The sequence below is a fragment of the Pelecanus crispus genome, chromosome 5 (assembly GCF_030463565.1).
Source record: "Pelecanus crispus isolate bPelCri1 chromosome 5, bPelCri1.pri, whole genome shotgun sequence".
Taxonomy (NCBI): domain Eukaryota; kingdom Metazoa; phylum Chordata; class Aves; order Pelecaniformes; family Pelecanidae; genus Pelecanus; species Pelecanus crispus.
This window is the reverse complement of record NC_134647.1, coordinates 79,335,742-79,363,131: the sequence shown is the minus strand read 5'-3', so window position 1 is coordinate 79,363,131 and position 27,390 is coordinate 79,335,742. Positions and strand designations below refer to the sequence as shown.

General features: G+C 38.9%; 1 protein-coding gene across 1 annotated transcript; it reads right to left on the bottom strand.

The window, feature by feature from the left end:
* Positions 1-445: 445 nt before the first annotated feature.
* Positions 446-25,393, bottom strand: BRDT (bromodomain testis associated). Its single transcript, XM_075710557.1, has 19 exons — positions 25,202-25,393; positions 22,876-23,013; positions 21,995-22,124; positions 19,643-19,815; positions 18,150-18,521; positions 16,972-17,100; positions 16,579-16,767; positions 15,123-15,310; positions 14,756-15,048; positions 14,530-14,643; positions 12,836-12,967; positions 11,829-11,896; positions 10,413-10,584; positions 9,546-9,658; positions 8,095-8,236; positions 4,274-4,332; positions 2,730-2,941; positions 1,251-1,410; positions 446-514 (listed from the first exon to the last, which is right to left on the bottom strand). The coding sequence occupies exons 1-19, from the start codon at positions 25,391-25,393 to the stop codon at positions 446-448; spliced, it is 3,045 nt and encodes a 1,014-aa protein (XP_075566672.1).
* Positions 25,394-27,390: the final 1,997 nt, after the last annotated feature.

The following is a 27,390-nucleotide window of genomic DNA, read 5'->3' as shown; positions in this document are numbered from 1 at the left end:
ATTGACAAGATCTTGGTTTAAAGTAGTTTCTATAGGTGCATATTTAGTTTACTATGACTTAATACAGTCAAACACAAGAATTTGGCTATGCTCAGTGTAACAGATTCTCAAGTGTTTCTGAAAAAAAATTGATTTAAAAAAAATGAGAAAAAAATCAAGCAGCTGATATTTTCTCATATATATACACACACCCCCCCCATATAAAACTGTAATCAAAAGAACAACTACGTTCCACTGTGTAGCAGACTAGATTACACATATTGTACACAAGCAGCAAAAAGATCTGGTAATGCTTCAAGTGTCCATGAACAAGCTTTTAATATTAAGCATTTTAGAGGAGCTTACATGTTCTTTAAAGTGGTCTTAACATTTAAGCTTGTAACTAGTACATTCTCAAAATTGTACAGTTCATAGTAGTGTTGAAGTTCTATATTAACTACAGCTTTCACTCAAGATATTCTTCAAAAGATGCCATAATATCACTCTGCAGATTCATATCAATTGTACAAGCCATCTGCAAGAAAGCAAATTAGTGTATATTCAGAGCAGTCGGACATTAATTAATACTATGCAGGTCAAATATTTAATAACAATTTAAGAAAAAACTACAAAGCTTCTTCCCAAAAAGTGGATGCTTCCTCTGTTATTACAAGTTTGAGTGTGCATGTTGTTGAAGCCCTCTCTGAAAAGAACTGAACAGGATGAAAGCTTCAGTAGACCTTACTGGAGTCTAGCATGATTTCACACTGCAGTTCTTACATTCTGTTGTACAAGATTACTATTTAAAAAAAAAAAAAAGTTTAATCTAAGAAAATAGTAGCAATTAAAAACCAATTGTTACTTACACCAACAAAACTAGTAAGCTAGTTTTAAAAAGGCTCAGTTTTGATATTTCAGACCAGAACGACTAGCGCTTTTGTTGACGTGGAGTGTGTTAAAGAGGATAGACAGCTTGCAAGACTTGAGGTTTGAAGTTATTCAAAGGGCAGGGACTCCCCTTTAAAATTGGATTTTACCATGCAATTATTCTAAGCTTACAGGAGTAATAGGACCGAGCAGATAGTTTTTCACATCCCGCCACTTGAAGACCTACTTTGAGTTTCCTATTTCATTTTCTGGACTAACTCTTCAGGTAGCTTAGTTCTGTTGTTTTCACTTATTCAGGCCCTTTAAAATAAGGGCCTGAGCTAGTGTCTTTTGTTCTCTGCTAAAGTTGAAACAAAGTCAGCTGGCAAGAGTCAGCAACTTACTGCTTCTCTCCTCCTGCGCTCTTGTTCCATTTTTCTAGCCAAGTCACGGTCTTGAACAAGAGTATGTTGTTGATCTTTGGGCACTTGTTTGCTCTTTTGCTCTTTTTGGGGCTCACAGTCAGTTGCTGCCATGGCATCCAATCCTGTGCCTTCACAGCCCCTTTAAAGAAACCAGAAGAGATCAGTATAGGACAAACCTTGTTTCTTCTTTTTCTTCATAACAAGCCTTTGCACCTGAAGAGAATTCTGCAAATAACTTAAATCAGCACACGGCACAAACTGTGGTTCTGTTTTACATGTTGATTCACAGTAATTTCCCTTCGCGAGAGGTATGCGCACGCTGTTGTCGGGCTGTAGTAGGATAAGGTTTTCTGTGTTCCATTTCCAATCTGTATGCACACAGGATTTATATACATGCTACACAAAGCTTACGTGCACTTTCTTTGACTGACATACACACTTAAATTTCTGTTATTTTCCTGGCCTGTGATGTTTTGCTTCTACTTTCTTCTTCTAACTTCAGGCAAGCATCTGTAATGTCTTATTCCATAGAGCTACATGAGCTGCCTGCCCAGTTTTCTCCTCGTGGAAACCTGTAGTAGCTGAAGGTGCCTGGACTGTTCACTATGTGTTCTGAACAAGGAGTGTACTCTTAAGTCTCTCAAATGCTCTGTTTATTAAAATAATACACTCCAAACAAGCAACCTATTCTAATACAGCCAGCGACGGGCAGGATGGGGAGAATTTAGGAACTGGCTCAGACTTACCTTCCACAGGGTCAAAGAGACATGGAAAAAAAAAAATCAAGACTACTGAAGAGGGAAATATTACAGAAAGCAGAGTTTCAAAAAGGTGGCAAACAGCAAAATAAGATACTACTGCAATGCAGTAATTAGTAGGCAGTCACTTATCCCACTCGGCATAATAATAGACCTCAGACTGGTGTACGTATGTGGGCACTCACTAAAACAGTGGCTGCAAACAACTAGGGAAGAATACTACAGCAGTAGCTTACTGGATATGTTTCTCTACAGCAATGCAAAGAATTCTGCTGCCTGAGGTGGTGTGCACTGGTCCTCCTTTAGCTACGTTAACACCAAGTTCTTGAAGACTGGCTTATCCTGCTTCCCCTTAGGATAGCAATAAGACAGGGATTTTCCTGGCTACAGATATAGGAAAGTAAGGTACTGAGGACAGGTGTGAATTCTGGTCATGACCAGAGGAACTGAGTGCTCCAGGGGACAAAAAAAAAAAAAAAAAAGTCGTACCTGTGAAGTTTCTTTGACTGCTGAAATGGTACTGATTTGCAAGGGAAAAAGCCACTTTGTGCATTTTGGATGTGCAGTTGTGCTTAGAGCGGTACCGCTCCCCCCCTTCATCTGACACAGGGCAATTACCTCATCCAAACCACTTGGTTCCTGAATAACTAAGCCACCCAGTACCATACAAGCAAAAAATAGAACAACATTTAAAACATACGTGGTTACAAACCTCTCTTTTTCTTGAGGAAGGTTTTGCAGTTCCCTCTCAGCCTGCACCAGAGGCCTTTTTAACTCCTGTGCTTGTCCGCTCCTCTCTAATGCTGCTTTCCTGAACTGTTTGAAGCTCTCAGCAGATGTTTTTATTGGAGCTGGAAGCATCATCGTTTTACATAAGCTTACCCAGGAATCGATATTCTTAAATCCCATATCCTGAAGTTATTAGAAAAAGGAAAACATGAAAGAGGTAAAAATACTTTACAACTACTAATCATCCATTCTCTGCTTAGTTCTTACATTAACACAATGTTGTTTTGGCTGGACCTATTTGGGGGTATCTACAACAAAATATCCTTAGTTTGGCAGAATATTAGTGCAAATACAGCAGTCTAAGCAGACTTCAATATGTTTTCTCATCAACTTTGAGATTCTTAAGCAATATGATAAAAATCATTAGCATTTGTAGCTATTTTTACCCAATCCTTTACATCCACCTCTCCATTTTTTAATTCCAGAGAACACGAATTCACAAGGTTGAGCTTATTCAAGGTCCACTGACAATATTTTAATATGGAGATCACCCTTCTTATTTCTATGTGTAATCCTTACATCACAATAATTTTGTGTTAGGCTTGTAGGTTTTGTTTGTTTTCAATAGCTGTGTTTTCTCCCCCCACCCTATGGCATTTTCTTCACAGCATAAAACAGCATAAACCCAATATTCTTAAGAAGTACTGTTTCTAGTAGAAGGTCATGTGTTTATGAAGGAAATACATATTTTTGGAATTGAATTCAGTAAGTTAGTTAATAGCTTTCTGAAAGCTAAGTGCCTAAAGAAAAATCCTTGGAATATTTTAATTCAACAGACTATATACAAACTTTTTAGGTCCAGAGGCTGACATAATCAATTATTTAGACTAATAATTTTGATTTGATATTTTCAAATAGCTGGTTACCACAGAAGAACTTAAATAATAGGTAAGAAAATTCCTCTGTTCCTCCATTTAAGATAACCTATTGTATGCTAGGAAATATTTTGCATAAATGTCATGAAAGCCTTCAGATTATTTCCCAATTGCAATAATGTCATCAAAAGTGTACCATCCTGTTTCAGAACAGGTTTTTCAATAGTACCCAAGGCTATATTCCACACTACTCTTATTTTTGTAACTGGATCAGCAAGAGAAAGCACACTAATAGCTTAAATATTAGAAATAGATCAAGGAACGCTAATAGTTTAAATATTAAAACTAGATGAGATAAGCCATATTTTTAATGACAATATGGATATGTTATTTTTAACTTAATCTTATATATAATTTACCTTCTGAAATGATCAGAGCCTATAGATTTCTTTTTGTTCGTTTGTTTTTAGCACTAAAAGTGAGATAAATCTGTACAGGTTATAACAATGGCCAAGACATATCAGACATATTTGAATTGTAAGAGACCAGATCTTCAGAGAAGATCCCAGGACAGGGAATTACTGATCCTAGTAAGTATACTCAAACTCTTCTCTTCAAATAGGACTTGAGCAACACTCACCTTTCCTGGAAGAATTTTGGATTTTGGCTCTAGCATGTTACCATTAGGTGTACAGTGACCTGATGGAAGAATAAAAAAGATTTTTCACTTATATTGATTTTATGGACTATGTTTCCTGAAATTTAAGTGATAAAAATTTAGTCATTCTAGAAATTGATTTAAGAATTTACACTGCAATTTTTAGTTGTTGTTCTTGTTATTTGGTTCAGAATGACAGGAATGCTCCCAAAGATTTCCTAAGCTTAATTTGAACTGGACCACTTCTCTCCAGTTTGGGGCAGGGAAAGGAATAGTTAAGCTCAACTATAGATGAGAAATTAACTCCTGGTTAATTCTAGGAGAGGTCCCAGCAGAATGCCTAAAAAGTTTGGTCAGAAAGCCTCAATGCAGCACCCTGCCAGTTGCTCACCTCCTGTCCCCTCCCCACCCAGCCCTCTTCCTTTTTGTTTCCAGCATTATTTAAGAGTACCTCATTCATCATGTAAACTTGTTTTACCTAAAGCTCTCCAGCCTATTTACTTTTTTTTTTTTTTCTTAAAAAAAAAAGAAAAAAAAAAAGGCAAATAGGTCAGCCAGTAAGGGCTAGTCATCACATTTCCAGTAGCCCACAGGATGTACAAATGCTCCATGCCCTTACCTCTTTATTACTTGTGAGGGAAAAAACCTCACCACTTACACAGGCAAAGTAGAAGTGCTGTTTTGACTATACTAACCTCAGATTAACAGTTCTGATATGCTGTGTTACTGTAGAAGATCTATACTCTTTTATGTGAAAAACACTTTCCCCAAACCTTTTAAGATTTCAAAAAACATTTTAAATGCAGGAACAGATACAATTTCCTACAATCATTATGGTAAGCCTGAAAATAGACTTTTGTAATATTAGGGACCAGCTAGAATACCACGCAGTTAACAAAATCCATGTATTGTAGGGTAGTTTGATTTTTTTTTTTTTTTTAAATCTTACATATTACTTTGTTGTATTCCCTTTCTGGGATGAAAATCTAGGTGTACTCTGAAAAAGCCACTATTATAGAACCAGATATAAACACCACACATATTTTATATCCTTCAGCAATGACCCTCTACTGCAGTTTGAGATGTTTCAGTATTTAAGTAAACGTTTAATAAGAAACTTAAGATAACATGCTGAGTTTTGGGGTTTTTTTTATGCAAAGGATAAAGTTTTTGGATGTTTGAATCTAGAATGCTGAAGGCAGAGTATCAAACCCTCAGCCAGTTTGTCATAAAAGGGGTTTTCAGAAAGACCTCACACAGCCTCCAACAGTCAAGACAAGAACAGTGCCTGGCCTTTATCCTATGCCCCCATGCATTGCCTCTGAGGTGGTATAATTGCAAGTGAGCAGGAGAGTTTTTACTATACGGTGGAATAAAATAGGGTAAGAGACCTCTGAAGTCTCTCAAGTACTACTGAAGAGGGTTCCAAATCCTGCTGATATCTCCATTTTCCTGGATTCCAGGTCCAGTTAAGCAAAGTCTACCTAGATCAAATTCTGTTATCAGAGACTTGTTCTCCTCCAGAGCAGAGCACTAGTGTATTAAGGTGTCCCTCAATACAATTAGCATCTTTCTTTCATCGATCATTTATCCTCATACAGGCAGCTTGATTCTTCATATAAGCAGCTTGACAGTCTTGAGCACCAAATACTCCAGAATAAAGCAAGAGTTTCACATAACCAAAAATGTCTAACCCCATTGTTAAGACCGACTTGCATCAACCTGTTATACTTGCCAAGAAGATCTACCTGAAGCAAACTTAAGATAAGTTTAAATTTTTAGTTGTGTCTGTCTTAAAGCTCTAGATATAACGTAGGACTATGAGGCTGCGTCAGAACTATTTGCAGCCATGGGCTTCGAAACGCATTTTAGAGCTGCTTACAGCAATACCAGTCTTCACAGAATCTCCCATTGCGAGACGCTGCTTTTTAATCTGAAGAGAAGCTTGAGGTTACCAGTTTCATAAGTTAAGCTTCTTAACAAGCCACTACTGAATTCAGTGATACATCAAGCCTGCACCCATGCCATCAGAGGCTTCACAAGCCTAAAATCAAGAGCTCTTCTTTCAGAGATGCAGGTAACCTCACAGAAATGCCTGAGACAGTGGGATTCTCTACAAAACTCAATGAGTTGCCCTAAGCACCCAGTTCTAAAATGAGGTTCCCTGGTTTGATCTAAGTAGACACATATAGTACACCGAGCGCTCTTTATACTTTCTATCAATAGATTACAAGCCCTACAAGAGTTCCAGATTAGCAAAGTTTTTGTTGTTGTTTAAAAAACCCCAAAGCCAAAATCCTGTGTTTCCCCTGCCTCCTTCCAGTTTTCTACAGGAGTTAACAGTGGAAAGGGTAAGAGAACACTGAGCGCAGCTGGGGCACGTATCATTGCAGGAACCACCACCACTCTACTATGGAAGGGGGCAGATAACTACACTCACATAACAGCCTTAAAAGCTCTGCTGTGCAATGTAATGCTGAATTCAAGTGTACTCAAAGACAGAGTCTCATTACTGGATAGTTCCCACATTAAACACAGGAGCTCCTCTACAACTGTCTACACAACTGTCCCTTGAAAAGGGGGAGAAGATAGAAACAGTACCAAGTAAATGAGGATTAGGAATAGAAACTTAAGAGGAATAAAGACTAAGCAGTAAACAATTAAGTATGGAAGGGAGCAAGCTTTCTCAATAGTTTTGGCTATGCTTTTTTTCTGTTACTATTAGTGAGCTTGATTTATTTCTGCTTGTTTTCCCAGTCCTTTAACATATTAAGATAACACCAGGATCTTGGTAGTTACAGTGATGCAGTATAGGGGACAGGAATTCAAATTTTAGGCAGCCTCAAAGCTTTATAAGTGAAGATCACTAGCTGAATCCATGGGAGCCATGTACCAGCTCCAGCTGCTGTAAGTCTAAACAAAGGGGGTCATGATGCAGATGGATAGGTGTGTTAAGACTGTGAAAATACCAAATAGAACATCTTGGAGAATTAAATCTCCATTTTTAGAGTTGCTTTAACATAACTCAATTACCCAGCATTATTCTTTGGCAACAGTTAAAGAGTTCATCAGCAGGAAGGCTGTGCCTTTTAATTTCATAAACTTTTCACAAGCTTGTTCCCTCCCATGTTCAAGCCTATACAGGTAGTCTAGAGAGGAGAGAGCAAAGGGGGATCATATCTGGGAACACTAGGCTCTCAGTGTGGATGTTCAGCTTCCAGCTCAGAATTCTTTAGTTTGAAATATGGATGAAGTGTGATGCATCTCTACATGCAATGCAGCTTTCAGAAAACCTGTGTTCTTGTAGTAATTGCAAGTTTGTTCTGTGGTGCAAGACTGTTTGATGTTGCTTTACTGTCAGATCCTTGTCATCAAGAGCCAGAGATGGAAACTCAAAATACACAGAGTGCCCTGGGAAAAGAGCTCCATGAAGCTTCAGCAGAAGACAGCTTAAAGATCAGTGAAGTTTGACAGATTGGAGCATCAGTTCTCTCAGACTTCCTGGAAGGCTGAGTTACTTATCCCTAGTACTAAATTCAGAAAGCTAAGTTCTTAAATCAAAAAATCATTTGCTTTATGTATTTTAACACAGAACAAGAACCCAGCATCCATTTAACTTAAATTTAAAAAAAAAAGCAGCAAATCAAAAAGAAAGAGTAAGGAAAAACTGCACCCCCTCCATTATTCTGCAAACTGATTCATGTGCAAGTGTTCGGTGTTTTATTTCTTTAAACCAGGTTCATATACATTTTTAACTTTGCACCCCTGATGTCAGTTACAGTTTTTATTATGACAATACATACTTTGTTCTTGACTTATGGGTATTGAATGAGCAGTTCTCTCACTGGCCTTGTTTTGAAGTTTATTTGATTTGTCTAGCTGTATTGTTTTCTCAGCTTGTTTACTCCAATCAGCACTGTCAACCTGGGAAGTTGTGTTGGATACCTAGAAGAGAAGTTAGACTTCAAAATATGTTCTGAAGTGCTAAACATGTGGATTCTTGTTCTACAGCAGCAGGATTAAAGATTTAGAAGCTTAGAGCAGTAAGTTGTTGCAGCTCTAGCTTCTGTGAACACCAGGGAAGAATTAGATTTCATTCATATTATGGTAGTCAAAGCAAGTTCTTACATTAACACTTTGGATTTAGAACATGACTGGCTCAGAGATCCTGAGCGATGGAACAGGTAGAATATGAAACTGATACAAGCTCTTTAACCCATAACAGGGTACAATATAATAGAAGTTGGCTTTTACTGTTGTAAAACCAGTTGTTTCACTCTAGCTTATGGATCAGGGTGAAGGGCAGCTGTATTACTTCAGTTCAGTGGTAGTTTTTCCTCTGCGCAAGATTGTGTAGCAATCCCCTTGAACTGGGGAAGGTGTGGCACAAACCTGAGTGTCATAACATATACTACTGGCTGCCTTTGGACAGTGGACGCAAATGGGAAAGGACAAGCTGCTTTTCTTTTTTTGCAGGACACATTCTTGTGCTCATAGACTCAAGAGGTAGTTTCTATCCATTTCAGAAAATAAAAGCTATTAAAACCTGGCTAAAGCAGCTATGTTTGAAGCCATGTTAAGAAAGATAGTTAAACATCTTAAGATGGAAGAGATCATGTTTCTGCAGTAACATCAATAACTTCCTTTGTAACACAGAGGCCCTTCTAAGCAGGATACCCTCCAAGAACATATTAAGACAGAAATGAACAGTGACTAAATATTTCACAGCCTCATCTATGACCCTGAAAGCCCCAGTTTCCATGGCTTTAGGAACAGGAAGAAAAATCAACACACTTTTCCAGGATAGCCTCTAGAGTCTTCAGAGCGAGCTTATGAGATTGTTATTTCTAGAAAACAGGAACATATGGTATAAGCTGCCCACCTCTATTGCAAAACTGTAGGTTTAACAGGGTGGGCTTTTAACCTGTAAGTGTACAAGGGTTACTTAAGTTTAAGCTATGGCATTGAAAAGAAGAAAAATAAGCTTTATAGTACATTATAAACTTGATGTATTGATCAGCCAAACTCTTTCCTTTTGTGTTGCAGCCAACAGGCAATGAATTATTGCCCTATTAAAGGATACAAATGACTTTGTTAGTGGGGTTTTGGATAGCTTTTGTTGTAAACCTTCAGTGGCCTTCACTGCGTCAAATTCAAGCCTGGAATATTATATTAGAAATTATTTAAAGGAGTAAGAACATGCTTTAAAAGAAGTTATTTGAAATGCATGCATTGGAGAGAAGCATGTATTCACCTCTGGAAGAACATGTGTGCACTGGGTGAGAGAAGACTGATTTGTCCTTGGAGTACTCTGAGGAGTTTGCTGGTCTGGAGCATCATGCAGAGCAGATACAGCCGAGATTATACCTGAGAAAGAAGTAGTGTATAATTTCCTCTAACAGGAAAAGCACAGTCCTACACCTCAAAATTAGGTCACTGTTTAGATCTGTGGATTAACTGGATATGAAGATATGCATCCTAGCTATGCGCTTTGCAACAATTATTTTTAATTAGGTTTTTTAATTGATTTCTCAGTTAATCAGCTACCAGCTCAAGCTGTCTTTTCCCCAAAACTCAGAAGTGTCTGAAGTTATTAGACCTTTTGAAGTGAGGGAGGAAAAAGAATAGCTCCTTGGATCAAATTTCTAAGCAACTTAATATTTGATATGTCTAGACAACAGCAATCAATTCAGACTGCCTATGGCACCAAACCTCAAATTCAGCTAATAGGGATTTCAGACATGAACTTGAGTGGTGGTGATGGGTTTAAGCATTTAATTCCTGCCTTAAGGTGTTCAGCACTTCCTGGAACCCTGGGTTCATTAAGGTATCAGTTTCCATCTCAGAGGGAGGCATGGACACCTCCTCCTGTTTTAATACTGTTCTGCCCCACCACAAGTGCCCCAGTAATCTGAAACCCTAGCAGATCCCCAGTGCTGCCTCACTTTTATTTATATCGTGCTCTTTATAATCCATACCCTGCAAGAACTTTTTCTATTAGCCACTTGATAACCTCCAAAACCCCAAGATAAGCTTATTGGGCAACGCAAACATTAGCTCTGCCATGCCTTCCTTCCTCAGCAGTCAACTATAGCTGTGCTTCTTGCCATAAAGATGTTACCTGAGGGAGACTGGGAATTTTGTTCTGATGGTTTAAGTGATCTATTCTGTAAAGGCTGAAGCCTCTGCAGTACATTGGGAGGTTGCTGCTGCAGTTCAGATGATCCACGATTTTGCAATCGACTAGGAAGAGATGAGGGCTGTGCTTGCAGAACAGCATTGGAGGATGTCCTCTGTAAACACAGCGGCATTCTCTAGAAAGAGATTGCAGTAGTTAATACAGCCAAATATTACTTTATATATAGCTATTTGCTCCCCTTTCCCCACCACTGCCCCATTTCCACTGTTTATAGGATTGAGTAGTCCTTGTATTGTGACACTAATCTAGCATTTTTTAAGAGTTTAGATGACAGAAACCCATGAGATGAAGCACACTGCCTTAGTCTGACAGATACACAAAACCCATGAGAACAAAATATAGTGTGAGGATTTGAAGTATGATGTTTGCTGTTACTCAGAAAGTCACTTAGGGGCTGTTATAACTGACCAAGCTGAAGCTTAATTCCTGTATCCTCTTTTCTCAAGCTTATTGCTGTCATTCTGTCACTGCAGAGGCTGCACTTTTTAAACAAAAAAAAAAGAAAAATGGTGTTGCATAATTCCTCCCCTCAGTCTTTGCCTATGAAGATGCAGAAGGAGCAGCTGAATAATGAATTTGCAGCCTAGTTTCCTGTATCCAGCTAAGCACTTTAAGTGAAAGCAAGTCTATTGTAAGAAGAATGAAGGCTTTGCTGTGATCTTGCTTTGAAATCTGAGGTCTCTATCTCTGGGAGCTTCAAGGGAAATTGTGAAAGGCAGCTAATCCTGACAAGAATTAACACCCACTGTATATACAGGAATAGAGCAATTCAATCTTAGAGGCATTAGAATTGTTTCTAGATAAAACTGCTGTTGCTTATAATAATACCATAGTAATAAGTAATGTAAAATATCCTGAAAATAACTAGTATATTGCACAATTATCTATTTTCAGGTATAGAAATGAGGTTATTCATGGATAAAGAAAAAACATTTAAGTAAGGTTTGCACTGTTTATTAGGTCAATTCTATACTCAAAGATCAAGTTGGAGAGGATTTGCCTTTTTTGGGGGTGGGTGGGGTGGAGGGCTGGGGCATGTGGAGCATTCTCCCCCTCTCTTCTTTTCCCTTCTTCACCCAACACGGAATTACCATAATGATTGTAAGAGGTAAAAGCCTCAGGAGTTCTCCCAGTACATCAGTTGCTCTGCAGATACATAAGCTACTTCTAACAAACAGCAGATTTTATATCTGCATGTAAGTCAGTCCTACAGAACAAGTAGCATTCAAGCCATATTCATTATTTCCAGATAAAGTTGTGTTATTTCTAGTACCACTGTATGTACCACAAGTAACTTTGTTTAGGGCAAAAATGTTATATCCATTCCAGTCAGTTTACCTTAGGCTTTTCCATAGAAGTTGGACGGTTCTGCCTGGATCCAGTCTGTTTTGGGCAGGTTGCTATAACTGTAAATATAGCGAGGGAGGCAGAAAGAGGGGGATGGGGAAGAAAAGCCACCACAAATGAGTCATTTGCATATATTTTCATTATTCACACATACAAGATGTGAGTTGCACTTGTACCTAGAGAGCCAAACCTCACAGTAAAAGAAACATTCTCATCTTGAATACTTTGACTTCAGCTTGATATGTTTAGGGAACTTCTCCCAGGTATAAAAAAGACCACAAAGATTCCTGCAGGATCAAGATCTTTGCTGCCATCAATGACTTCACTCTCTGCTTCCCCACACTGCAAAGGATTGAGCATTCATCTCACCTTACACTATTACCTTGTACAGACATCTACACTGTAGACCTCCAGTTTGGCAAATCTATTCTGTCCTAAAAAACTAGAGTTCTGTGTACAGACAGAAACATCACTCTGATATCCTGATGCTTGCAGCACTGTAACATCCCTTGAACAAACCTGAGGCAGCTTAAGCACCAGGGCAGACTTTGGCTCTACAGTCAATGCTGTTGGCACTTTTGTCCCTCAGCTTAGGGATTAAGCCTTACCCACAAGGTAAGGCACCCTTCGTGCTGCAGACCAGAAGATGAAAATAAAGTAAATCATACTTTCAAAAAGGAATCAAAACCACAACAGTAAGCTATAGCCTAGTAGTCAAGTCTCCAGACCTTTTGCTAGCTGATTTTGGTCCCTGAAGTTTTTCATTGATAAATTGAGTGGATGTTGTAATGCTTTGTTTTTGTGGGCATTTTGGTTGTTTTTTTTAAAACCTACAAACTCAGTATTAAGACACTTATTTAATAGCACTGAAATTGAGCCTTCAACGTGGAACAAACCTACAAGGGTAACTGAAGTCCTTGGTAAGCACGTGGAACAGTAGATGCTAACTGAGAAAGCAGATGTTTTGCCTATACAAATACAAAAAGAAGCTTTCTGACCCGATTCGGAGTCGCTGCTATCTGAGGAGCTAGAACCACTGCTAGTGCTGCTGCCAGAGTCTGAGGAGCTGCTGCTGTTGCTGCTGTCACTCAGTCTGCTCGGTCCAATACTGGACTCAGCATTGTTTTCAGCTGCAGGAGAAAAAGAAAGAATTTAGAACAACCTGCAGTGGAGCAGTCTTCATATACAAGACTAGGATCAACCTTGTTACATCTGTTCTCCCATATAACAGTTCATCTTCTGCCATTTCCTTGTCCACTGTCCATTTAGCAGTGGATTTGAGACCTTTACAGAGGAGGGAGATTTACCAGCAGCAAGCTAGTTGAATGAATGAAATAGCCAAGGAGGAGCTGCAATCACACAACTTACAGTCCTAAAGTAGGTTAAAACTGTGCTGTCTTAAAGACATGATTAAAGCAATTTTCCCCCATAAATTTTCCTGCTGTTAAGAGCCTGTTACTGTGCTTGTTGCTGCTGCCAGACTTGCATGCTGAGGTCTTTGTCTCTAGCCAACTCTCCTCTTTCTCAAGCCATATGTACTCCAGAATTGTCATCTTTTGCCACCTCCCCACCATCTGACTATTTTGCATCTGCAGGATTGATTTAACTCAGTTTATAGTGATTTTGCAGTCAAAAAGCTTTTTCAAAGTGTGTTGCTCTGATGGAAGCTTTGAAAATGAGAAGCTACATGGATACCCGTTTCCCTGGACACAAGCCTTTGTTAAGTGCCATCTTAAGCTCTTCTTTGCAAAGAAGCCAGATGCCAGTTGTAAAGGATTCCCTGGTCTGCCTCTTCCCTCTCCCCGCAACATATCCTTCACTATTGATTTCAGCTGCTTCTTTAAGCTTTTCTTTCTAGGATGTTTTCAAGCCACCATGCATACCAGATGGGAAGACTGTTGCCTGAGCTAATGCTGGATACAAGCCTGTGTCTTGCAGGGCTGCTTCTATCATTTCAGCTAACTGGTTTTACATAGGAGCTTAATAGATATCCAATAGAGGGCAATAATAGCACTCACTAGTTTAATGAGGAACAACTTGACTTATAATAGTAGTGTCAGCTGCATTGATCTGTTCTCAGTCTCTGACGAGAACCACCAGTAAGTGCAGGTCTGCTCAAGCATGTACTGAATTTCTGGCTTTGATATTGAAATGCATTATTGCCTGAAAAACTCAATTGATTCTCCTAGGGCACTTAAGACTAAGGCAACACAGCACACCTGTCACTGATGCAGAAGTTTTGCTAGCATGACAGCATTAGGGAGGCTGCAATCTAACAAGGGTGACTAGAGTTTGTTATTCTTGAATCTCTAAGCCACAGAAAGTGAATTGCAAACAAATACATAGACTGTGGGACCCCTCTCCCCCCTCCCATATTTTCATATGTCAGCATAAGGGAGAAGTGTTCAATGTCCCTTGAGCTCTGAAGCAGTTATCACCTTTACCTGTAATAAAGGATTAGGTGCAAGAATATGGAAGATGTTTTAGACAGGACAAGTAATTGACCAAATTTGCTGCTGCGACTCCAGCTCATTTAACATACAAAGAATCTTAAGACTAGCAATGGGAAACTTAAGACCGCAACTGTTCTGAGGAAGGAGTCCCCAGCTGCATAGCAGTACATAAGCCCAAGGGGAGAATCCCACTTCAAGCTAGTTCTGTTGCAAATGAAGAAAAGCAAGAGTCACATTACATTCCAGGTTCTCCTTCTTTGGGTTTAGTTGACCATTGACATCCAGTAGTCTCTTCTCTAGCTCTTGTTTCCTCTCAGAGTTAAGTTGTTCTTTTGACTTTGTTGGTTTTTTAGCTGTATGTGAAACAGAAGTTAACATTGCAGCAAACCAAAAAGCAAATCTAGTTTGTTGGTGGGTTTTTTTTGTTGTTTGTTTGTTTTTTAAGGCAGCATTTATGCTACATACCCCGCTGCTTTCTTGGTCTCTTCCTCAAACAGGTTGCCACATATTTCTCTAGTTCTCTGAGTGTTGAAGCCTTTAAAGTTTCAAAGTCTATTTCTATTTCATCAGGGTTAGAGTTCCTCAGTGAAGGTTCTCTTGACTGTATTATATGGACTACTTTCCCAAGCTTATCTCCAGGGAGTTTATTTATGTCCAAACTCAACTGTCTTTTTTCATCATAATTCATAGGCTTAGCACCATCTTCATCTTCTGGCTTATGTGCCAACAAGACCTTCTGCATGGTTTTCTTTGATTGACTGCAAGAAAAAAGTGTACCGCAGTAACAGCAGTTTAAAATAATTTGACACCCACACAAGTCCCCCACACTTACATGTTTAAAGACAGCTTTTTCTTAGATTTGTTCTTGTGTTTTAGGTTTTTCGTCTTTTGAATCAGGCCTTTTATTTTGGCTTTTTCCTTGTTCTTACTTTTCTCCCTTTTAGCCTTGTCTTTTTTCTTTTTCAGTCTAGGTAAGTATGCTCTGGTCAAAGCCTGCAACTGCTGGTGAACAGCTTTAAGCTATCAAAAGCAAATAAAAAAGAAATACTGGTAATCTTAGGCAAGGCAATGTAGGATGAACAATAAACTGGCCCTAAATATCACAGGAGATCTGTGGCAGCTGAGCAGATATTAATAGGATGTTTGCTTTCCAAACAAGGTTTATTTTCCAAGCATCTTACTATATTATAGATTAGTCAGACTATGTATATGGAAGAGGTAAGGCTCCTTATTTTATGCAGACATTTCTAACAGCATATGTCTTCTAGCATCCTCTGAAGAATAAAAAAAAATCACTGTAGGAGTATCCAACAGTTTCTCTTTAATTTCAAGCATTTGGGAAGCACATAAGTGCCTTATTAGGTTAGAGCTCTACAATGTTACTGAATTAAGCTAGTGGGATTGGGCTTGTGCATCTTCAACTCATAAACCCCACGCATTTTGCAATATAAAACGGCTAGTTGGGACATACTAACAGCTTCAGAGAAAGACCTAACACAAGTTTGTTTAAGCCTCATAGGAATTAGAAGGAAGATAAGAATTAGGATTCAGACACACTGAAATACTTCACTATTGCAAAGGCTATCTTGTAGGCTTTTGGTTGTCCTCATGCCTATATTCATAAATTGATGATGTATATGCTACTCTGACAAATACTGAAAACTAAACTGTCCCTCATTTGACTAGCAGAACAGATGCTAGTTCTCCCCATAGTTTATCGATACAGCAGCAGCAGGTTAAAGCATTATATTCAAGCAAAATCAAGACCCATTCCACTCTTAGCCAGTGAAGCAAAGCCATGCTTTGCATTAGCATGAGATTCTTTCTGCTTTACTTCATACTGATCTTTCTGAAGTAGAATTTAATGACTTGCTTTCATGTGGCTCAAAAGAGACTGAGCAAGGGAACAGAGCTCTTCAACCGTATGAAGGAAATGCCATTGTTAGAAGAATATGCCACTAAGCTACACGTGGAGTATATCTGGATCCTCTCATCATACTGCAGCAACATGGTTTTATTTTTTAGAAGTTTGAGAGTCATCTGAGGAAGTGGTAGGCAAGAGTACTAGAGCAATGATTCACTAAAACCAGTTTGTATTTGCTGAGGCACTATTCACGGTCACATTTGGACGTGCTTCCAAACAGGAATAGAGTTCTGTATTAAGAAAACCAAATTACTATAAAATCTTTTACATGCTGATTCTTGGTGCTAAGCCTTAGAATGGACAATTGCAAGTGGCGCTATCAGAGAGATTATAGCAGTCATACACGTTGACTACTAATGCTTACTTGCTCCTGAAGCTTTGCAAGGTGCACTGTTCTCTCCTGTTCAGAGTCTTCAGATGAGTTTTCTTCTGAAGATTCATCAATACTGCTCTCACTGGAATAAGCTTCTGTCATTTCTCTCTTAGGCTGTGGCAGAGGAGCACTTGCAACAGGTTCATCGGGAATTTTGGCAAAGTGCATTTCAAAGACATCCTAAAGAGTTAGGTTTGGGAACAGCAGAGAGGTCAGCACATTTTTCAGATTTCTAAAAGCACTATGAAGTTGCAGCTTGTTTTCTAGAACTACACGGCAACATAGTAGTTGGTAACATTTGTAAATGCTACATCAGGGCATGAGATGACCACAAAGGAACCTTACAGTCCTACTCTTTCAAGTCTGACTTAAGTGATAACTCACCTGAAGTTTTCTTGCCATAGCAACTATTTCATGGTCTGGAGAATTATGTTTGTAGCAGCTCATGAACATTAATCTAACATCCGTAGCAAATTCTTGTATATCTCTATATTCAAAATTATCCATTTTCTTCTAGAGGAAAAGAAAATTAATGCACATTTAGGGCTTAAAAGTAGAGAGCATCACCATGAATGGGTAGAAAAAGAGGAGGAGCAAGAATTTTGACATCCAGTATCAGTTTCCGCTTGTATCAAGACAGTAAATATTCTAAGAACCATTACGGAAAGACCTGCTTCTCATTTCAACATTGTCCCTTTAACAAAGTAAGAGAATTTCTTCTTTTAAACAGATTTGCTAACTGTAATTTCTTTGTAGGCCTTTGTAGTACTAGTTTCAGCACTAGGTCAAGACAATAACATTCAGGTGATTTTATTTGGTCATGTACTCAGCACCTGTTTTTGATTCTAAGCATGGTATTTATACAAAGCCTATTCCATAACTGATTGAGTCAAAGTAATGGGCAAGAAGTTGGGAAATAACCTTTATATAGTGCAAGCCAGTTTTCAAGATAATCCAATAGACTATTGAAATTCAACCCTCCTGACAAAGGTGGATCCTAACTTGGCTAAATACTTCAGCCCCAGACAGATGTGCCCAGTGTTTGCAAAGCACTGGCCACATATCTCCATCTAGAGGGGTTCCTTTTCACAGAAAATGTGCAAGGTGTAACATAAATATTCAATGTTGAGGTTCCAGGGCACTTTACCAAGGATAATGAGATTCAGAGAGAAGCAGAAGTTGGCATTACAGAATTGCATTTTGGTTTATAGAGCATTAGCAACAGCATTGTGTATACAGACTGAAAGATATTTAACATGGAACCTGCTTGGAATTGCTTCATGGAGATGGTAATTCCCTCACTACTTATATTAGCTTGGTCAACAGATAAGTAAGATTAGCCACTATGCACATAGTCACAATGAGACTTAGAAGACTTTCTTCAGTGAGCTGTGGCTTAGTTTGAGAGAGATAACTGTATATGGTTTCTGTGCCCATTATTTCTTTCAAAGGAGAAGCAGCTTTCATGACACCTTTTCAGCTAACACTATTGAAATCCAGTCATGACACACGTTATTCAAGCAAGCACACAAATAGTCCAATTCCCTCTGAAACATACTTACTTTAATGGTTCCCAGGTCTGTAGGGCATTTGGTGATCCCTTGGTTCTTACCAAACAAGGAAGATGCAACATCTAGAGGTTTTAAGAAAGGCCACGAATATGCTGCATGTTTCTTTGAAAACATTTCTTTAAGTATTTCATTACAATGTTTTAGTTGTTCTGACAACTGATTCTTTTTAAGAATTTTGGGTGACTGTTGAGAGTCTGGCAAGTATCTCTTCAGAAGCTTATTTGGTATCATACGTTCATTTTCACCTCTGTGTGCTTTAACAGCTTTTCTTTCATTAAACATTGCAGAAGTTTCACCGCTTGCTGTGAATATTGAAGTAGTAGGAGTTGTAGTGTCAGCCTTCCTTTTCACACCTTTTTTTGCCTAGGAAAAGAAAATTTTATAGTCCAAAATACAGGTGTCCAGAACAGTGAGAGAATGGTCAGCTTTCAGACTACACAAAAAAAAAATCTAAAAACTGTCAGAACTTTTACAGCCATTGAAGGCAGAGCAGAAAGTGGCACTTCCACAAGTTTAGACTGAAAAACCTACAAGGCATTACAAGATCTGCCAAGCTCAATCTTAGATGTAAAGGAGAGAACAGGGGGTACTGCAGGTCAGGTTGTGGTCAGTTTTAGCCATTTGAAAAGACTCCAAGAAGCTGATAAGTTATGAAGTTACCACCAGATGACTGCCATGGGAAGGGGAAAAATTACTGCAATTCATTTTAAGCCTGGTTGAGGGCTTTATGTACAAGGTTTATCTCTATTTCTCTTTAACCTGGGTGGTATTTGGTTTGGAAGCAATACAATGTGTGCTTTGTCATCAGTGTTCAAACTCCTCAGGAAAGTGTAAATATACACTGTAGGAGAGCCTGACACATGTGCCTATTCCTCATTGGAAGAGCAAAACCCAAACTAAGTCAATACAAGAGTGTTTATCTGATGAAGACATCAGATGTTCACATCCAATTCAGATTGCAGTTAACAAGAATTTGCTTTTGTGAGCTACAAACACCTTCCAGGCTACTTACGCAATGTTTAAGCACACATGCTATTTTTGGGGATTCAAGCATCTGATTTACATTGAAAACATAAAAAGTTATTAAATAGAACTTAGAAAGAGCTTTATTTTAATACTAAACCCACTGTCCACACCTCAAGGAAAGAACAGTTTCTACATCAAGGTGAAGCCTGCAGCAGTATAGTGGTACACTTCAAGAATGACCATCTTACAGTTCACTTTGAGAACAACATTTTAAAACCACATTTCTAAGAAAAGATATACCAAGCAGTCATCCCAATTTCTGCTTCGTTTCTAGAATTAGTACCAGCCCAGTTATTCAGCAGAGACCTAGAAGATTTAATAGAGAACTCTTACAAATCTATCGCAACAAAAGCTTTGAAAAGATAGTGCAATAAGCATGGCTCCTACGGTTTTGCTGTTAGTGCCTGAAGCAGCAATTTCAATCCCTTTCCTTCCGAAAGTTATTTGAGGAAACTTACTTTTGTTATAGGGACTGCAGCTGGCATTAAAGCAGTCAGCCGAGCTGCAGACAAAGGAGCTAGTGTAACCTGATGTAGCTCTTGAGTCGTCACTGGAGGCTGCTCATTGCTTTCAGCTCGTTTCTGCATTGTGCTCTGCTCATTTGAAGTCCCAGGGTTGGGCTGCTGCGTTTCTGGTTATTTTAAAACAGAAAGTTTTAAAGTTGGGTCTTAAATGTTGCAGCTAATTTCTTTCATGATCGGATAGAACAGTTGTCAAGAGAACCACTCTTCCACACCCAAACTATACACACAGATAGAAACAAAAGCATTGTTACATATGATTCTATGTTCTATGATTCTACATATACTATAGTATACATATAGTATATTGGTATCCTCATCTACTCAGCACCATTAGTACCTCAGCTAGAACTTTGTACCAAGTTATGCATATTTGGCTTCAAGGAAGCTGTGGATTAACCTCAGAGGAAAGATTAAAGAGACATCACACTAAAACATGTACATTGTAGAAACATCCTTGCCAAGAAGAGAATCAAGTTGTTCTCTACATACACACAAAGACCAAGCAGCAAAGGGTGCAAACTGCATCATGAGGGTTCAAGTTTCCTAAGCATAGTTAAGACCTGCATATATTGCTTAGCAATATTACAGATATCGATCACTGATTTGAGGACAGTTTAGACCAATGTTTTTCTGTATTTGATCTAGCTTGTTAGATTACTAACATCTTTTCCAGCTCTGCTGTTCTGTTCAGTTCCCATAGATGTTCACACCTATTAGTTTATATAACAACACTGAGTAACACCATGACATGCTCCAAAATGGAAGTCAGTTGCCTTTTTTTTTTTTAAAAAAAAAAAACAGGAAATAAGCTGTGTGTATAGATCTATCTCTAAAGCCAAAGTCTGCAAAAGACAGGACAGAAATATTTCCTTGATCATAGCAGTGTGCTCTACTATCCAATTCAAAAAGAAGTGCTTAGAACATTTCAAAATTTGTACAAGCTGCATGCTTGTGTGTGCAAAGGGAATGAGGGGACTTAAACAGCATTGATACCAGCAAGATGGTGTTACGCAAGCACCTCAACAAATTGTTGCAATCATGTGAGAACCAAAAAGCTAACTCAGGTTCCGACACATTTCTCAGAAATCTTTTCTGGGAGTCACTCCCACCTGTTCAACCAACATATTCTGCCATGGCAATGAATTCCTTCAGATTTTACTCAAATAAGCTAGTAAGAGCAGGAAGCCAGCTGAGTATCTGCGTCTTCCTCCTGACCCCCTAAAAATTATTGTGAAAGGACCAAGAAATCCACTGCTTTTCCACATCCATCTACCAGATCACTGAAAGGTAGCATTGCTCCTCAAATATACCTTGAGGAGAAAGCTGCAGAGATCTATCAAACTGTAATACTACTTTGAAGAAACATTTGTTTCAAGATATACCATCAACAAGGACCACCACACCACAAACAGCAGTAAGAGGAAGCAAATGAAGTATCAGGAGACCCTGAAGAGCTGTATAGTTGCATAGCTAAATAATAAGAGCATCTGTTAAGTGACCCAGCAAGAACTGAGCTAGCTAAGATCACTGGTCCATGGCTGTCAAAAAGCAAACAGAGGTATCAGGGTGAAGCAGCACTGCAGCTCTTTCAAGACATAACTAACATTTCCCCAACAACTGACAGCAGTACCTCCAGGCCAATTTGGAAGACTACCTTGGCAGTCTGCAAATTAACCCAAAGAGATGTGCATGTGATTCCAGGCACTGCTTAGGCTTACTTCTACCAATACAAATATTTATTCTTTGGCAATGTTGAGAGCTTAGATGTAGAAATGAGCACTATGTACAAGTGAAAGGGTTATAAGAGCAATTGAAAAGACATAGGAAGTCAGTGATGAGTAATAAGTTGCAGCTGATCACCTGGCCCCTTGCAGTTAGGCTTATCCAATGTCACCTCAAGCACTTACTGTATCATTTCCTCATAAGTTTGAGATGTCTTGACTGAATCGTCCTTTTTGTGGGCAAGAGCACTGCATTTCACCAGAAGTTTGCCTGTGAAGCTATGCTGTTACACTGCTGCTGAAGTTGTTAATTCTGATCTTTACCCACTCTTAAATGCACTTCATTAGTGGAAAATAGGAAATTTAGCTAGTACCTTTTAAAAAAATTATTACAGATGCACTGAATCTGCTAAAGGCTTATAGCAATGTTGTCACTGGTCTGATATATTCTGGGAAGAGCAGAGAACACCCCAACTGCTCCAGGGTTGAGCTGTGACAAGCTATGGAGGATTCCATTTCCAGCTTTTGCTTGTTTAATATGTTCAACATATAATACAGGCCTTACCTTCTGGCTTCTTTCCTTTTCTCTTTCCTTTGTTGAGAATCACTCGTCTTTCTTCCGGTGGCATTTGGGCTATTTTCTGCACAAACACTTTTTCTAGTTCTTGGGCCATAAACACAACGTCATCACCAGGCTGCAAAATACAGTCAGTAACGTTCAGAGTAAAGGAGAGGCTGCAGTAATGGAGGGCTAACCTTGCAAAATAAACAGTCTATGGAATCCTGCTCCAACAGATTGAAACAAGCAATCAGTACCAGAGAGGTCTGTAAGTCCTTGCCATCCCTGCTCCCCCAACTCACTTTACTACAAGTTGCTTCATTATTAAAGTACTCTTTCTCCCGCTGTCCCATTGCACAGTCCTACTTGCTTTATATCCACATATTTCCCACAGCAAAGGGAAAAGGGGGCAGATCTGTAACTCCCTCATTTATTCCTATGTTCTGAAGAAAGCTGTTGAAGCTTAAAGATGCTAAGACACAGCCAACAAACATCCAAGCGCAGGGAGATGCTCACACTTCAAGTTAGGTTAGTTGAACTTGTTGGAGGAGTGGAGCTGGGCTCAGGGTTGCTACCCTTAGCCCGCATAGCAGTTACATGGTGCTTGCTGTTCATGAGCTCTGCAACTAAAACCCAGAGATTTTGCAGGTGGAATCCTTGTGCAGAAAAGACTATGCACTCAGTTGTTCTAACAGCAGGCTAGACTTTGCTCATGTGCCCTCAGTCAATCCCAGCAAAGCCTCCCCATCGTTCAGAGAAAATAGTTAAAAAAAATCATAAAGACATTGGATGATTTAGTGCAGGCTCTAACAACCATTTGCTTGTTTTAGACTTGTTTGTATTGTTCAGTAGAATTGGTTACTGGTAAGAGGTTGTGTTTTGCATACCTTGTTATATATGTAGCAGTTCAAGAACATTGTTTTAAAGTCTTCAATGCATTCCGCAGCTTTTGTGTAGTAATTGTGTTCCAGACGCTTTTTAATAGTGCTCAAGTCCATAGGTTTCTTTATAATACTGTAATAATCCTGTGGTTTTGAAAGAGTTAGTCACACAACAGATACCTTTAATATTAGGACATGAAGATTCTCACACAGTTATGAAAGTTAAATTGCAAGAGAGGAGAATTGCATTATGTTGGAAGGAATATTTTATTTAAAGGAAAACTTTCCCCTATAGTCACGTGTACCACGGAAGTAAGTGTTCAGGAACTCTTCACTTCTATTTTTTCCTTGCTCTTTCATATAAGATCCACTGTTCAAAGCCACAAAGAATATTTATTTCAATAGGATCCAGAGCTATACTGGTAGCAGTACTTATGAAAAGTGTATGTACTTCTCATTTGTTATCTCAAAGCCATTTACCTGAAGTAGCACTCCAGTTTACAGAACAGGGGGGAAAGAAGCCAAAGACAGACTTTGACAAAGACAAAGACTCAGTCACTGACAAAAAGAAGCCGCCAAGTTTTCCCAGTTGCTGATCAAATACTTCATCCCCTGGGTGATATTGGCTCTCCTCTCAGGGTTAGTCTAGTGAAGATGTGGCAATATGACTGAAAGGCAGCTGGAATGTGAACTATTGTGATTATTTTTGTAGCATGGCTAAAAGCTTGTGATTAAGAGCATGAGGCTAATTCCCTGCTGGTCCATCTAAGAAATACAAACAGGAATATCCCCACTAAGTTCACATATACATTGTAATTGTATGAAGTTACTACTACTTCAGGAGTCTTCTAAAGCTGTCCTAGCAATCTGTTTTAGTGAAATAAAAAAAAGCTAAACATATCATTGTGCAGACCATTAAGTTTACCAAAACAAAACCAAGAAAACTTTTAAATAGTGCTGCTGATATTTAAGTATCATCCATTCTGCATCTTCTAACACCTGGAGGAGAGAGGCAAAGGAGGCAAATACCTTCATTGTCCTTGCCATGGAGCCAGAGGTTTGCTTGTTATTGTGCAGCAGTTGAACTAACACATACTTTTAGAAGTCAAGTGGCTGCCTTAGAAATCCAGAGAGGCAGAACTGGCCTGAGGCCAGCTGCAAATGTTGCTACAACTCTGATTGAATGACCCTTAATATTAACCTTAAGTGACAGTTCCTTCCAAGAAGGAAAAAGGGTAAGAAAAGACACAGAAAGATAGTCACTTTGACTGTGCTTTCAGACAAACTGACCAAATGAGTTTGTCACAAGAAACAGCCGCAGATAAAGGCTTCTGTCTGCTCTAAACAGAAGCAATAATTTTGTAGAATTAGTCTTGGACATTTGAGAGAACTAAATATGATTGCTTAGGGTGGTGGGGTGGGGTATTAAAGGATATGTACCATGGTTTTAACACCTTTCTACTTATCTACCAAGAGCAGTATCTTCCAGGTCATTTGAAGTACCATTGTGTGAATAACCAATGTTTTCATTTGACTGAAAAAGCTGGGGTGATCCAAAACTGGAGTCTAAAGATACCTAAATTAAGACAGTTTGTCACAAGACATTATATTCATTCACTTTGTTGCAATTGTAACATAAATAAAACCCACAAGGCTACAGAGAACAAGAATTTAAGCATCTATGTCCTAGAAGAATGTTTTGCCACGATAGTGTGATGAGAACACTGTCTTTCTTCCCTATTTTCACAGGGGCATTTAATTCCTCTAGAAACTTCAGAACAACACCAAAGCTGATTTGAAATTATGAAGCACTAGAAGTGTAATTACTTCTATGCATCAAACTGGATCCAGCTTTGCCTATTTACTTTAGGGTCAATCAGGTCTGCTTTTCCATCATAAAGTATTTGACATTGAAAGAGGCTGGCTGCCTCCTATTAAAAATAAAAAAAATCCCAAAGGCAAAAGAAAATACTCATCATATGCAGTGTTAAGAAATATGACTAAACCAGCAGGGAGGTAGAAAGAAGACACGACAGAATACCAGCATCCAGAAACTTCAAGAGGCCTGTCTAAGCATTCTTATTATCCCTTAGAAATATTGATTTACTACAGTCTCGGATCAGAAAGCAAATGAACAAAGATGCAGCATTTAGCGTGCACCAGAGACACAACACAGTTTTCTTGCAGACTGGGATTAATGAAAGCAGTTCATATGCAAAAGTAGTCTTCCATGATCTGTTGCATCAGAAAAAACACTCTTTTAAACTAACATTAATTTACAAGTCCTGTAATACTTTACATATTAATACTCTAATTACAAAATGGTTCTTACAGGAAGATTCAGTGCTGCTGCATCTACAGGCTGATGAAACGGCCAGGAAAAGTTGTGTCTCCACATGGCTTTCATGACCACCCTCTGTAAGTACTGAAGTTGGTTTGTTTGACAACCGCTTTTTTTGTTATTTATATATTCTGGTGGAGGAGGGTTAATAATAATAGAACAGTGTTGGCTTGGAACAGACATCTCTAGCAACTTTGTGTATCCGCTTGTTCAAAAGTCTTCATTATACATCTAACCTGGGGGAAAAAAGAAAAATAAATAGTATTCAGTGCAGATATCTAGATTTAATGCTGTTTACATGTTCACTTCTGTTTGTGGAGTGTCAGTACTGTAGTCACAGGCATACCTTCACGGTTTAACCAAGACACATTTGTTTTACAGTGCATAACTGGATATGCTGGACCACTAGACATCAGCTCTTTAGGTTATAAACATCTATATTTGTAAAGGCTTAAGGAGGAGGCATGTTAAGATCTGTAGGATTTCCCTAGAAATAAGCTTCCTCACCAAGGTTCATCTATCAAAGTCTAGGAATACATCCTCTGCCTCCCCCCTCCATAGATGGAGTCCTACAGAAGAGCTTTAACCCAAGAAGCAGGTTTACAGCACGCGCTGCAAGTCTCGCCTAGCACACAGCAATACCTAGGTATTACCTTCCTTGTGCATCTCAGCCAAGTCACCACACAAGTCCTACAACTGCCAATAAAATGTTTTAGCATACGTGTATTTTGAAACAGTGCTTTTCTAGTTTGGGTATATTCACAACAGGGTTTTCTGCCACTGTCCATCAGCTTTGTTATGTACCAGAGGAATATAAAAGGTTCATTCCCCTCGCCAGTTTTGGATTATTTAAAGAATACTGCAAGGAGCAACCATGGTAATTTGTCTTGAGCCAGTGCAGCATTGTGGTGCTGGAGCAGAACATGCAGGTACTTGGGAATGGCAGAGGCTGTGTTTTGGGGTGCGTAACACCAGCACTAAGCTAGGCAAGACCTTTGCCAAGCACAATTACAGAAGTTCAAGTCTTTGCCCACCTTAGCTCATCATTGAGTTACAAACACTCAGTCAAGAGTCTCACTTTCTTCTCCCCATTAAGACAAGCACCATATTTTCTCATTCTAATGTTAGTTCCTTGGTTTACCAACATGAGGGGTTTTTTTTTTTTGTTCATTCATTCGATCAAGCATTACTTATTCCATTCTCAATTTGTCCTGTTTTCTGCTAAAAAAATTCTAGCCTGCTTTTCATCATGGTATAAAGTATTTCATGAGTTTCAGAAGAGGTCATAATAAGCTAGATGCTACTATTATCAGCACACTGCCAGAGTAGTATCTATGCCCCACTCTTACAAGAACTGTAACATCCCATCAGACATTACATATCATACATCTTACACTTTCATCTTTGATCTTTATCTCAGCATTCAAAAGCATGCCTCTTCTCAAACAGCTCTTGAAGCTAAAGAGCTGTTCTGATTTCTCCCCCATGTGTTCACTGTAGTCATTTACAGAATGCAGATGCCTTTCATTAAATAGTACAGCCAGCAAGGTAAAAGCTTTCTTTTTTCTTAAATAAGGAAAACGTATCAAACCTGAGTTGTTAATACCAGGAACAGTTCTGGGCTATGAGCCAGCACACCTAGGTAGACACTGCATCAGTAATACATTTAGTACAAGACCAGATTGTTTTGAGGTCCACAGTAAAGCAGGTAGCAAAACTACTGTTATTTTTCATAACACCGGTTTCACTTGAGAGGACAATTTTAATAGTTTAGGCATGAAGGTTTAGTTTCAAGTCATATAAATAACAAGCTGTGTTAATTTTAACTTGGAGAATAATCATCCTCTGTCACCTGTATCTTCTGATGAGACCAGATCTAGCACTTAGACTAAAGCAAATTTCAAAAAACCCAAAGGGAACCTAGTTTTCCTGGAATAGGGTATTCACTGCCAGGGTACAGTATGTGCAAAACAGCTTGCACTCTACAGACAGAGAAGATAGAGTCTGCCTTATGCTTAACAGCATGCTAACTCTGAAGTTAGGTTTTTCTCTGCTGCCTGCTTTTGCAAAGCTAGTTGATAACGGTGGTAGGTACTGGAGTGTGTGCTTGGTCTCTTTTTTAATTCAGAAGTGACTTCACAGTCTAATTTTTTTCCCCGTTCCCACTCTTTCCTTCCAGA

Excerpts from the sequence above, each read along its gene's own strand:
- BRDT (XM_075710557.1), bottom strand. The coding sequence starts at position 25,393 with ATGTCTGTTCCAAGCCAACACTGTTCTATTATTATTAACCCTCCTCCA. Across the intron at positions 15,049-15,122 it reads AAAAAGCTGTCTTTAAACAT|TCAATCAAAGAAAACCATGC; the intron begins GTAAGTGTGGGG and ends TTTTTCTTGCAG. Across the intron at positions 2,942-4,273 it reads CCAAAATTCTTCCAGGAAAG|GATATGGGATTTAAGAATAT; the intron begins GTGAGTGTTGCT and ends TAATAACTTCAG.